Below are 14,527 nucleotides of genomic sequence, written 5' to 3' on the forward strand. Positions count from 1 at the left end.
TCTCTCTCATATTCCTGATATTTTCTGTCTGCCTGTCTCTCTCCCATATCCCTGAGTCTCCCTGTTTCTCTGTCTGTCTCTCTCCCATATCCCTGCATCTCTCCCTCCAGCTTGCGTCTTCCTGTATCTCTCTGTATCTCTTATATCCCTTTCTCTTTGTGTCTCTTCCACCACCATCTGTCTGTCAATTTCTCTCCCAATACCTTCCGTCTCTGTGTCTTTATGTGTCTCTCTCCCACATCCCTTTCTCTCTCTGTCTCTCTTATTCTCCCACATTTCTGTGTTGCTCTGTGTGACTGTCTCTCTCTCACATCCCCATGCCTCTCTTGTTCTCAGTCTGTCTCTCTCTTACTTCCCCGCATCTCTGTCCATATCTCGTCAGCTGCTGAGATGCAGAACAGCAGCCAGAGGAAGCTGCGGAGGCAAAGCTATTTTCATCCACAAAGACCAACTTTCACACAGGAAGTCTAAGATAGGAAAGATGTCGGATATGTTCTCCCTTTTTTTTTCCCCAAACAACATCCGCCAAGTGACTGATTCACATAGCTGGGGTTTTGGCACACTCTTTGATTATCCCTGATGTGAAACAAATTGCTTTCTGTGTACTTTTGCATATGAGTTTGATCAGGAATGATGGGGTAAAACAGTGTACGCTCCATGAGCAGAGAATACACTTCACCATCCTGCGGGGGAAATATTTTGGCCCAGGGGGAATAAAGATGCACAACAGAAGCCCACTGACAGACCACTTGAGGTATTTCACATAAAAGATTGATGAAACACTTAAAAAAAAAAAATAGAGGGGAGGATGCTATACAGCTGAAGCAGGTGTGTGTCAGCAGCAGGCCGGTTGGTTGGCTGGCTGCTTTTTCATTGAGGGGAGGTAAGATGATAGTCCGTGGGTGCGCTGTGTGGGAGTGCTTGGCTGGCATCGGCAAACATCGGCGCTGTCATATGTTCCCAATTTACCTAATGGCTCATCATGAAGTTGTGAGAAGGGCTACCCCTGCATTAATGACTGATGGCATTCAACTGAGCAATCCAAAAATTGTGCATTCAAATCCCTGGTATGCGAACACTTCAACATCCCAAACATCACAATGTGCTTGTAGCTGTCTGTCATTGTTAAAGCCACTCCTAAAGCCACCGCAGACCACCATAATAATATCCCCGAAAGTTCACTTCTATCATGTCCCTGCTAGGGAACAGCTACGAGTCAGCAGATTTCCCGGGTGGCCATTCTGCAGCGTCGTCCTGACGTTAGACACCAGTGACACCCGAGATGTAGCAGGTAGTGCACAAAAGAAAGCTTTGTTGTATCATACACACCTATTAAAGAGCAGCCATGCGAGCAGGCTGGAAAACCACTGACGGTGGTTTAAGCTTCACTGAGGCTTCACTTTGTGCTTCACTGTGACTCGGGTACACTCACCCACCCAGCGCATCATTATCTCATCACTAAAACATGCACGGACGCAAGGCAGACAGATAGATCGCCCGAGAGGTGAGGAAATGCGTCATCAGCCTCGGCCTTCTCCTCCTGGGGACACGGAGTGTACAATTTTATCTCTTCTGTTCTCTAGCCCTCCCCCGTCTCAAACTCAAAATCCTGAAAGGCTCGCATTAGAACCGTACACTGAGTGTGTCCTGGAATCTCTCTCCTGGTGTCCTCACTTCTCATCTCAATGTATACCATAACCACTTTCTCTCTCTCTCTCTCTCTCTCTCTCTCTCTCCATCTTAATTCAGCTAGGATCCTCTAGCTGCACTTTTTTCCCTCGCTCTATCTCTCTTCACGTTTCAGAAGAATGACTAACGCTGCAGTCAGTCGGGTCGCAGCAGCGTGCAGTGAGTCAGCTTTGACCCGCAGACAACTGCTCTGTCGTCTGACCCCTGCTGCCTGCATTACCCCCACCATGCACGCCATGTTCACACAAACACACACACAAGCAAAAAAAAAAAAAAAACATTTACAAAGTCGTGACTGAGGGAGCTGTTGCATTCTTCTCATGTGCCAGTACTGGTTTAACACACACACACTTAGCTGGCAGGCGGAGAAGCAAGAGTGTACGAGCGTTTGTGGAAGTGTGTGTACATGTACGGCCATAAAAGGAAGTGGCAGGCACATTTGGGTGTAGCACGCCACTGTGGCTATCTACTCACTGCTGCTTTAAACAAATAACAGGCTAAGCATCACATGTGAATGAGAAGGTCAGAAGAATAGCAGAAGAATTCAGATACAGAAGAATCCACAACTGGTGCACTAAGACATGCTGGATAAGGGCTCTGCTAAAGGCTAGAAATGTAAATGCTAATTAAACATAGCTGACATGTAAGGTATTAGGTACTGAGCGGAAAAGTCCAGAAAAATCAGGACTGTAATAAATATTATGAAGTCATGCTCCGCTACAGACCCAAAGGGAAAAACAGGAAATCTGCATTAATTAAAACAAAGTGTGTGTTTTAAAGACGTCGCCCTTTATTGAAATTTAGTCTAATGGCATGGTGGTGTCTGCTTCCCGTCTTCCAAATTCATTCAACTGCTAACTCAATTCAAATGACCGTGCCTTTATGTTTTCTTGATTCATTCAACATAATGAGCTTCAGCATCCTGAAATGTACACCCTAATCTGGCTAGAGATGCACCAGCTCCAGTCGGATTCCACTTCATGAAGATTTCGGACATTCAAAGAGAAGATGCCAACCACATGTGATCACATCTTCCAAATGAATATACTATTGTCTGAATGTATCTGACTGTAAAAAGGATATTATTCATAATTACACTTTCCGGTGTTTATAATAATTTATAATCACAACCTTCAGTGTCATCCAAATGAGGATGAGGTTCCCTTTTGAGTTTGGTTCCTCTCAAGGTTTCTTCCTCTTCCATCTAAGGGAGGTTTTGCTTGCCACAGTCACCTCAGCATTGCTCATTGGTGATAAATACAGACACTTTTAAATATACGTCTAATATTAATCTTGAACTTTTTGTACTATGTTCTGTAAAGCTGCTTTAAAACAATGTCCATTGTTAAAAGTGTTATACAAATAAAATTGAATTGAATATATAGATAGAAAGGCTCTTACTAGGTGGTTTCCTGTGATTGCACAGATGACAGACAATGATTCAGAATCCAGAAGACACAGGTTTGTGGAAGCACAGAATAAGCTGTCGCAGAGCTCTCGTGTTCACAGTTCGGAAAAAAAAGACGCCAGACTCAAATAATATCTGTTACATGGGCGGGAGGAGCGAACACCACATCTCATAGCCAAAACGTTGGCCAGCAACTTGGTGAGGATGCAAACACGAAGTGTGACAACAGAAACTTTGATGATGAAGGACAATGATGATGATATGATCAGTCGTACGCCCGAATCAGCCGCATAACTAACTACCTTCCAACTTACCAAGTTTTAGCTTAGTCAATTAGTCAACTAAGACATCAGTCTGGGCAGCTTTATAATTTGTCACCTCCTTAATAACAATAAAAATAAAATAAATAAATAAATAAATAAATAAATAAAAACACATTGTTCTGTTGAACTCTTATAAAAGGTGCAATAAATTAATCAGGGTTTAGTTTTTATGAACACCATTCCAACCAAGATTCGCCTGTCACCGTCATCCATTCCCGGGATTTCTTTCTCGGTGCCACTTTCCCAGCCCGGGTATAAGGCTGTGTCTCCATCTGACTAACACCAGCCCATTCCATCAGGCACACATCAAATAAATTTTGCTGGACTGTGAGAGAGTACAAAACCGGGCACATCGCGCAACAGCTCCAGCCCCAGTGGCACATTTAGAGGCAGGCCAAAACCACTCAGCATGACTTATAATCCAGAACAGAGACAAAAGCACATAAACTTTGAAATGGGACCGCACACAATGTCCTCACTTGGCCCCAAGATAGAGAGAGAGAGAGAGAGAGAGAGAGAGAGAGATTACATTTGTATCTAAGCTGAATGAAAGCATGTATATTCCTCAAGGGACATAAAAAATTTGACAATAACATGATCATGAGTTTGTGAAATCGTGGCTGGAATGTGGTGTATGAAAGAAAACCTGCGTATGTGTATGAATGTCCGATAGGCTCTGAAAAACAGAGGCAGGGAGAAAGAGAGAGAGAAAGATTCATGTCCCTGCATCCTCCTCTCTCGCAGTACAGAGTGTTCCTGGTCCTGCGGGAGAGAGCATGGCAGCCATGTGACTCCCAGCACTAAACTCTACAGTCTCGCCTCTGATCCACACACACGTAATGTCACTTCACATTCACAACATGACATCAATGAATCCAAAAGGAATTTCATTTTCTTTAGTATAAGATACATGTTGAAAAAAAAATAAAAAAAAAAATGAAGCGACTACAATGCAGCTCAATATGTTATATATTGTGCATGCCGCATGTTAGCAGGGCAACATACAAACACAACTAATGGTTAAACTCGTTGTGTCAGAGCGACAAAGCGCCTGTGGTCAAGTATCAACACCCTTTTAAAAAAACTAAGCATGAATTAGAGACGGCAGGAAGTTTTTGGTGTGTGTCGAAAAGGTCTCTGTTTGTGGTGGGAGCTCCTAGTGTCCCATTCATAGTGGTGTAGTAAACAGGAAATTATGTCATCCATTTGGTCATCCTCTGCTCATTCTCTCTCGCTCACTCACTTTCTCTCTCGCTCATTCTCTGTCCGTTTCCCCATTACACAACCCTACTTTTAAAAGAGGTCTCAATAGATGGCCAGGCGAAATGAGAGACATGGCCAAAAACTTCTGCTGAGGTGAGGAGAAAGCGCACAAAGAGGAAAATGTAAAGAAAAATGGGGTGACGAGACTGAGACAGACAGCAAAAAAATGGGGACAATTAAAGGTAGGAGCAGACGCCGAAAAGGCCGAGTGAAAGCAATAATGGAAACAGAGTAGAGGAGACAATGCGGGAAAAGAAAGGAAAAGGAGAGGGTGATCAGGGTCATCCTGGCTGACAGCCAAGCCCAACACAACAAGCTCTGTTTCCCAGCGCAGTCCACAACACACACACACACACACACCCCAACATATTCTCCATTCTATATCTTCAGGCAGAATGGCCTTGACCACTAATGCAGATATACACACACACACACTCAATTCAATCAGCATGGCTACTTCATAGTCTTCACCGTAGTAGCAAGCTAGTTTCATCTTCTGATTTATAGCAAACTTGTAGTATTTTATTTACTTTTATACTCCACTCCTCCAACTCCTCTTCATGAAGATCAAGTCATTCTTTCGTAGACGCGGTGCACTCCATCAGCAGACGTCGCGTCATGTACATGTTTTATTCCTCACATATCTTAGCATTTGTTGGATTTTTCATTCGGGATGCCAAACAATTTTGCTGCTGCTTTCACCCTGCCTCCAGGGAGTGTTCGATCCTGACCTCTGATTACTGTCTGAGTAGAGTTTCCACATGATCTTCCACATGTTCCTCATGTGGAGTTTCCTTATACTTCCCCAAAAAAAAAAAAAAAAAGAATCTGGCAGGTTGATTGACTATAAATTCCCCTCAGGTGGGAATAACTGTGAATATGTGTTCTTAAAGGGTGTGTTCATGATTTAAGGCTCTGAATGCATGGCAACCTTGACCAGGATAAAGCAAACGCTGGAGCTGAATGAATAAATTGAAGAATGGAAAAAAAATGATTTCTATACTATGAAATCTTTAGCATATCTATTTGCTTGTAATAAAAGCACTATGAAATGTGCAGTGTTAGTCTATACAAGCTGATGTTTCTACATCAGCGCTGAGTCTTTCGGACAGATTCGGTCAGTGCATCAGTCAGCCAGCACCTGAAACAAAGCTGCTTTTCCATTTGGCCAAATCGTCTCACTTTTGCAGCTTGAGGAGTTGAGCAGTATATGATGAGTAGTTTACGCTAAGGTTCCCGGAAGTACCAAGCACACGTCCCTTTATCCTGTGATGAATCATTTCTACGCTGATGGGAGTGATTTCTTCCATGTTGGCAAAGCCACATGAAACATAATTTTATAAAATGTACCTTCACAGTCAGCATATCTAAATCCAGCTGAACACCTATGTCCTATTCTGGACTGATCTTTTACACAACACTCTCCACAACCACCACCCTCATCATCATCATCATCAACCAATAGAGGTTCATCTCTGCAACACAGTTCAAGAGATTTGTAAAATTTCTGGTGGCTGACGATGCCCTAACACCTTACAAAGAGTCTTTCTAAGACTCTGTTCTGTTTATATTTAACACGTCACCCGTTTGTACGTCTTAGCTGTTTAAGCTAGTACTAGCAGTATAGCAGCCTACCTTGTTTAAGATCAGCAGAGAGAGAGAGAGAGAGAGAGAGAGAGAGAGAGAGCGAGAGAGAGAGAGCGAGAGAGATAGAGAGAGAGCACACTTGAATGTAAAGCAAGGGCAAAGAGATCACAGACTCTCACACACCCAAACAGCCAGACAGAGAGAGACAGTGAGCTATAGAGAGAGAGAAAAAGAGAGAGAGAGAGAGAGAGAGAGAGAGAGGTGGGGAGGTTGATAAAAGACAGAAAAACTCAAGGCAAAACCAGGGAAAAATCCCACCCATAATTAAAGATGCCACCTCAGAGTGTCAGAGTGTGCAGTCTGGCCCTGATGGACATGTTTTTTATTCACGTTTAAACAAGAAGCTGTTACCATTTATGCAACACAGCGAGTATGGATGCTGTGTTTACATACCACGACCTATGAAAGATCTGCCACAGGAAGACATTTTAAATGATGTCCCTTTATAAGCATAATGAACTCAGAGACAGCATCACAAACGTGCATTAAAATCAAACAGGCCATGTTACAGCCTGTGTGTGTGTGTGTGTGTGTGTGTGTGTGTGTGTGTGTGTGTGTGTGTGTGTGTTGAAAAGGGCATTCAGCAGTCAATCAAACCCACACTTACACAGACATACAGGAACATACACACATGCTCTACATCACATCTAGATAGTGTCAAAGTATACTTAGTCCCACACTTGTCAACACACACACACAGACACACACACACACACACACACACACACACAGAGGCACGCCCACATCCACAAACTGGCATCTACAAGCGTAATGTGAGTGAAACCATGCTGTGGCATACTACAGCACTAGAGCCCACCCATGATAAAGAACTACATCCCTGGAGACAGCGCACTCTCGCATTCACACGCAGACATGCAGACGCACAGACGCAAGCCAAGCCCATTAGTTAACTGAGAGTGGCGAGACACTTACCCCTCTTTTGCACCCAGCCTTCTTTGACGATGGTGACATCGCTCATGATGCCTCCGTCACGGTGTGCTCTCCACTCCAACACGCCAGCTCCAGAACGAGTGAGGAGGGAGGGGGGGAGGGAGGGAGGAAAGAAGGAGAGGAGAGGAAGAGGGGAGAGGAGGGGTCAGCGTCTCTCTCCCTCTCTGCCTGGTGCTCTCCCTCTCTCTCTCTCTCTCTGTGTCGCTTTGCTTGTCGTCTCTCTCTTTCTCTCTCTGTGGAAGCTGTTATGGAGCAGGCTATCCCCCTCCTTCTGGCGCTTCACTCTCACACTCTTCAGACCTTCCCACTCTTCAGCAGTGACTCAGCCTAGAACAAACACACATACACATTTTTAAAAAATGGAATGCTAGGATTTTTTGCTCTTCTCTGTCTCGACCCCTCCTTCCTACCCAAATTCTTAGCCAAACGATAAGCAGCGACGCACAACAAGCCTCCAGGTTTATTCCTGCTGCTCCATCTATTTGCCAGCTGTGATGCTACTGAGGACCACATCAGTACGTTCACTAACCTACAGAACATGTCAGAAGTTGCATGGCAAACAAAATTTTATGTTTTCTTGTTGCAGTTGTGTTCCAAAAGATCTTGCAATGCAACACAACATATTCATAAGGAATACAGTAACACGTCAAGGTGAAGCCGCAAACTCTCTTGTTCATGAAAGATACAGTGAAAGTAAAAACCCTCCAGACAGAAAGAAACATGTCAGTGTTGCCTTTTGAAAGGTTTACACGGTTCTGTTTTAAATGCATCTCAACCACAAATGAAGGTGTAGCGATTGAAATATTGATAGAAAAGTTAGAAAAGATTTCATTTCAACTCCACTGTTAGTCGCCATGCCCTGCGATGGGTTGGCACTCCGTCCAGGGTGTATCCTGCCTTGATGCCCGATGACGCCTGAGATAGGCACAGGCTCCCCGTGACCCGAGGTAGTTCGGATAAGCGGTAGAAAATGAATGAATGAATGAATGAATGAATGAATGTTAGTCGCCATCTTCTGTATTTCTAACTTTAATCTATTTCTCTAAAACGATATTTCAGCCCAAATGTTTTTCTAATTGATAAAAATGAGATCTAACTCGAATTATTAGCGTCATCTGTCTCAGTCTGTCTCATCACCTGAGGTAAAAGTCACGCCGTTGAAACAGGAGTTTAGTCACTGTTTTATTGGAGGGCAAAAGAGTCAGACCTGTCTTTTTATTAGGTTATTAAACCTATTTAAGGAATCCACTTCATTATGTAAGCATGCTTCTATGACCGAACATCAGCTGACTATTTATTAGTGGAAAAGAACCACTATGGGATTATCACCAACCTCCAAAATTACTGGAACAAGGCCAATGATGTACAAGGCCAAAGTTCAGCTTTGAATTCATAGGTGTTTCTCAGTTCAGTCTCAGTTGGGTTAAGGTCTTCTGATTGACTTGACTGCTTTTGTTCGTGTCTTAATTTGCTAACACTGAATGTCATGTCCCTGAATCCAAATTCAATCAAACTTACTATGACTTACAAAATGTGGCTTGAGTTGAATTCAGGCTGTAAGAGGAAATTTCCTGAGATCTGAGCTGCTAGTCTGATCAAACACTAAAGTATTTCTACAATAAAACACTGTGTTCAAACCATTACAAAATAAAACAGTAAATATATCTAACAGATATATTTGATACAGCAGGCTATGAGATATTCTGTGTCAAAGAACCGTACTGTATAAACCCTGTAGCACTGCTACCACTATTCATTAAAACACACTGTATTATTAAACACCAGGATTCAAAAACATCATCAGGGTCATTTTTACAGTGTATATTTCTTGAAACCTTAATCTAAAATAAAAGCACAATTCAATTATTTTAAGCCTGATAAGAACAAACTAACAAATGCTAAGGAAGATTAGCCTAGGCAGCTAATGCTTGCTAGCTAGCCTGATATTTTAAACAGCTAACCATACATTCACATTTTAGCAAGATCATTAGATTGGTAGTAATTTGATACTCATATCTTGTTCTTATGTGAACTGAAATGAAAGTTATTTGATGAAAATGAAAGAGATTTGATTATATTTATTGGGGATATCCTAGGTTTGGGAAAGAAAAGTGTTAAAACTGTTTAAATGTAGCCTGCCTGACTAAAGGGGTTAGTGATGCTTACGACTCCAGTTAAGCATAGAAAAATATTTTACAAGGAAACGATGCAAAAGGGCAACGGTAATTAATTTGAAGAAAAAAAAAACGAGTCATTAACTAAGTAGGCTTCTGAATCAGTAGTGTAGAACTGTAGGGACCCTTAGAAATGTTACACACAAGAGGAAAATAATTCATTTGTCTTTTATATGTGAAGAAACTGGATTCTTTTGTGTGTCATAAAAAAAAAAAACTAAACATACAGAATTAAATTTAGCACAAGGCTTTATGCATGAATGCCTGTAGCATGGTTATGGTTTTGGTGGTCTCGGCTTCACACATCATGCCCATAAACCGATAGGATTTGAGATATAAATATTATTTGAGATCCTAAATAAGGTGAAGTTCAGGGTATAGACTCATTAATTTGCAGGACTTTCGTAAATTTATGGTTACACGCCAGCCTGTTTTTGTAAGGACATCGGTTTCACACCCCTAAATATGACACTGACCAAAACAAAATGTGATTGGTTGCTTTATATGTCAGTCAGATGCCCTCTTGGCCAAAAAGACACCCGGTTGTTGGCTAATAAAAGCTGCTTTGAAGTCCAGACCGTCTCCTACCATCTACAGTTTTGATGTATAAAATATATTTTTAGTATTCAGTATATTTAAAGACAAAAAGAACAAGGTAAATGATAAGTTATCAGTGAGGAAAACAGCAAATTACGTTCTACTCAGTAGCATCTGTTGTAAAAGACAGTTACAATTCCCTGAAGACATTAAAGACTAGAAATCTGTAAGCAATTTTGTGACTCATTACAGATCGATTTTTAATTCTATTTGCTCTGCACTTTAAAGGAGTGGCTACTAAAGAGAACGTGAAAGCAGCCGTTCTGAATTCAGCTGCAGTGCTGTGAGCTGAACCCGAGCAAGGACACCATCTGGAGAAGACCATGTGTGGTGAAAAGCTCAGTGAAAAGCTTCTTGAGCACTGTCAGAGCTACATATAACTAGAACTTTAATCTGCTAGTAATGTGATATAGACTCTTGACGCATGAGGACCGAATCGGCATTAATGACCCGGCATCCGTGTTCTCGGATTTGAAGCAGGAAGCGGGTATGAGGTAAGTTTAAACTCTGGGAAGCATCAGGGCTGGTACGAAGAGGTGACGATTTGACAATGTTTTTATCAGCTTGAGAACTAACTAAAGAGATAAAGCTGTATTAGGTTGAGTCTCAGAACATCAAAAGGTTATTTCCAAAAAAAAACATATTTTACTTCCCCAACAACTCTGGGTAGCTGTAATCTGAAAAAAGTTACCCCCATCAAAGAAACACTCCAGTGTTCATCAACCTAATATCTTTTTAATACATCAGTAATACATACGCAATTACAAATAAAATAATAAAATGGTTTTGACGTGTTCCTCATTTACTTATGATGGCTAGCTACGCTCTCTTCTTAAGGCTGCAAACAAACAGTACTCGAAGTGCACTTCTTTTTAGAGCACTATTTATAAGTATGTGATTCAGGACGCACCTCCTCTTTTATTCTGTATTTAGGAAGTCCCGAGTACTGGATGAATAAATAAACGTATGACTGATATGAAGTATTTGCATTTCTATCTGACTGCAGGAAGTTAAAAAAAAATGTGAACAATTAATACTTATATTAGCAGAGAATAAAGACAGGTGTGAGCTGAAGATATGCGCTCGGATGTAGCAAGGAGCTCCACAAGAGGCTTTTCAACATCCTAAAGGATGCATGGACTGCAGCTACGCTCCCTGAAGGCCCATTCACAGTAAAGGTTATCGACTATGTATATTTATCATTCAACTACCTTAAGCAGGCTGGAGCTGTGCAAAGGCAAAGCTGTTGTAACTTGTGCCTCTTATAGTGGGAGACAGCTGTGACTCACCCTGACACATTCCCCCTCGTCTGTATGGCAAAGTGGAAGAAGAAATATGTCGTGCTGTTCCATTCCTCCTCCTCAACACCCGCGTCTCTATCTATCTATCTATCTATCTATCTATCTATCTATCTATCTCCCTCTCTTTATTCCAGCTCTCTCCCACAATCTCTCTTCCTTTCTCTCCATCTCTCTTGACCATCCTTGCCTTTTCTCCTTTCTTTTTCTGACTTTCTCTCCATTTCTCTCACGTGCCCTTTCTCTCCATTCCTCTTTCTCGCTCTACAGCTCCCTCTTCCTCTCTGACTTTCTCTCCATCTCTCTAGACTCCTACTGTAGTTCAAGTAAAATGTTTATAAAAGTCAAGCTAAGGCTGTGTAGTGACTGTAGCTCAGTCCTTTGCTGTTGGTTCAGAAGTTAACTGAGGACAGGATGAATGAGACACCAACACAAAAGGCCATGTAAAATTTCCATTATACAGTCCCTCCAGGAGTGTTCTTGCAGATTTTTTTCAAAATGTGTGATGCACATTTGTGATTTTTTGGTGTAAAACTACTTGAATTGCTGAAATTGCAAGCACGGGATTCTTCTTTTAAACTCTTAACAGTGTAGACACATGTAATTACTTTCTATGATAGCTGTACTCATGTTCGCTGAAGAGGACTTTATCTGAATGCTCCTTCTGATGACGTCATGTGACGTCTCGACTCAAGTCTTTAAGCTCCTCTGCGGTGTTTGCTTAAAGAATGGGCAGAATGGAATAAAATAAATAAATTAATCAAATTAAATAAAATAAAATCCAGTGAGCAGCAGTTGAGTAGGTGGAGAAGAGAGAGGTCAGAGGAGAATGGCCAGATGGGTTCGAGCTGACAGAAATCTACGCCTCATGACACTGTATGATATGCCACCCGATTTTGCTGTCAAGGCTAAAATTGCACATTGTGAAACAATCATTTGGATATCAGTGATCTTGGAATGTAAGACCATATATCATGTGATTTGTTTCACGGCAGCCGATTTAATGCCACTGCGTGCAACCGAAGACAAAATTTGAGTACAGTTTGACTGTGGCTATGACATTCATTAAAGATGGTGGTTCACGCTAGCTCTTCTGTGGGGTTGGCCCAGAACAGCCAGTTTTCATATTAGTGAGACTTGGGAGCCCATGACCCTGTCAATGGTTCACTGCTTATCCTTCCTTGGATCACTTCTGGTAGTAACTAATCCATCCAGGGGACAGCCCACAAGACGTGCTGTTTTAGAGACGCTCTGACCCAGCTGTCTAGACATCACTATCTAGTGATAGATTGGTGGGCCTGGGATTTGAGCTCACAACCTTCTGATTAGTAGTCCAACACCTTAAGCACTAGGCTACCACATCCCCCTGTTTTGTCATTCACATGGATCCTTAGGCTTGCCCGTTTTTCCTGCTTCCAACACATAACATACCTCACTCCTGAACAGTTATTCGGTTATTCACTTCAGCCGTCAGCAGTTTTAATGTTTTAATGGCTGATGGGTGTTCTTGTGATAACCCGCTGTACAGTGTAAACCTGACTTAACCCTTAATATCCACTCTTTACCAGAGTCAAGGCCATCTGCATCGCCTGTGTGTGGAGAGGAGGGACTTTTTTTTGCTGCATACAAAATTTAAATCTGGGAGAAAAGCTAATCCTATGGGTTCTTCATATTTACAGTTTTCTTTTCTCTTCATTTTGGAATGAAAAACCTTTCCATGCATGAGCACAGTCGCAAATACTTTCCATCGATTAGAGCTGGATGAAACGATGCAAACTCTCTGTGTCAATTAAAAAGAAAAGAGAAATCCATATTTTTTAGAAGCTCGGGTCAAAATCATCATAATATATAAATATATATTCAGAATTCATTCAAAGATAATAACATAATTTGACTTTTTTGTTATTTTAAAACCTTTGTGCAGAACAAAGTAACATGAATCAAAAAGGCTTCCAGAAGTCACAGAGAGCTGTCGAAGTCCTAAAGCGAAGTGAAGTCCCAAATCACATACTTTGGCCTATTCTGTGCTGTTTTGTAGTATAAATAGCATGAGCAGAAAGATATTCCACTGATTCAAGTGGAAAAAAAAAAATGCACTCAACACTCGCAGGTACTTAGGTAGTGGAAGTGGGCAGGGCTACAGGTGCTGACACTGGATGAGAAAACATTTTCAAATATGGCTGCCGACACGGTACACAAGATATCTTCCAAACGTCTCTAAATTAGCCCACATTTGGAAAGAAATCTGCTAAATCCACACTTACGCAGCATCCCATTGAGTTTGACTTCATTTAGCATCGACTGGAAAACCACTTAAACTTCCAGTTAATAAAATCTGTTAGTCTTCTGTTTGAGACGATATTACTCTTCGAAAAAAATTTAGCTTTACTAGACACTACAGTACAAAGTGTGTAGTATTTGGGACACAGCTTTAGTTCTGAAACACAAACTGTCTTTTTGTGCCTTTTTTTGTTTTTGGAACGAGCCACAGCAGGGACACGGCTAGAAAGCAGGTTTCGGCAGAAACTTGAGCGCAGAACACGAAGCAAGCCTCCTAAAGCAGGTTAAGGTTTCAGTAACGGCTTAAACGCACTTTGTACGTAGATACAAACACTTGATTACTCAGTTGCTGGGAGTATAATGATTATAGGATTAGAAGTGTGAGCCAACAAAAAAAAAATACCTATATACACACTGTGCTGTTTTAAACTAAATTCTACACTGGGTATTATTTTACTTAGTTACTGTGACTAACTGTGTAGTTTGGAGCCTTGTGTGAGTATATACTGAAATTTGGGGGCACGCTGTTTACTGTATTTATATATTCTTTTTATATAGAGGCAGGAAACTTCTAGAAGGACAATACACAAAATATACATAGTACTTTTAATGGAGGTGTTTAAACTTAAATCAGGATTCTCCCAACCCAAAAAAAAGATTAATTTCGGTACGGTTATCAGAGCTGTGAGCGGACTGATCCGGCCGCACCGTCATCACAGTAACCCAGCCGACTCTGTTGTGCGTCTGTTGAAACAGTTCTGTGAAACGCGAGTCATGGTGGCACGATTTAAGACAAGTTACATCAGACTGAAAGGAACGGTTACCAGCGAGCATGTGACTGTCTGTAACCTTCAGCAAGTCACAGCACCGATGATGGCTTATTTATTTATTTGTCCT

The 14,527-nt window shown here is 41.6% G+C and overlaps 1 protein-coding gene across 2 annotated transcripts in view; it reads right to left on the reverse strand.

Moving 5' to 3' along the window:
- akt3a (v-akt murine thymoma viral oncogene homolog 3a) overlaps positions 1 to 14,527 on the reverse strand; it is an 82,386-nt gene that overhangs the window by 63,390 nt on the left and 4,469 nt on the right. For both annotated transcript variants that reach the window (XM_060872159.1, XM_060872160.1), the window contains exon 2: positions 7,264 to 7,608. In XM_060872159.1, the coding sequence (XP_060728142.1) occupies positions 7,264 to 7,309 (46 nt within the window). In that variant the 5' untranslated portion in view covers positions 7,310 to 7,608. The remainder of the gene's footprint in view (positions 1 to 7,263; positions 7,609 to 14,527) is intronic.

The sequence above is a fragment of the Tachysurus vachellii genome, chromosome 6 (assembly GCF_030014155.1).
Source record: "Tachysurus vachellii isolate PV-2020 chromosome 6, HZAU_Pvac_v1, whole genome shotgun sequence".
Lineage (NCBI taxonomy): Eukaryota > Metazoa > Chordata > Actinopteri > Siluriformes > Bagridae > Tachysurus > Tachysurus vachellii.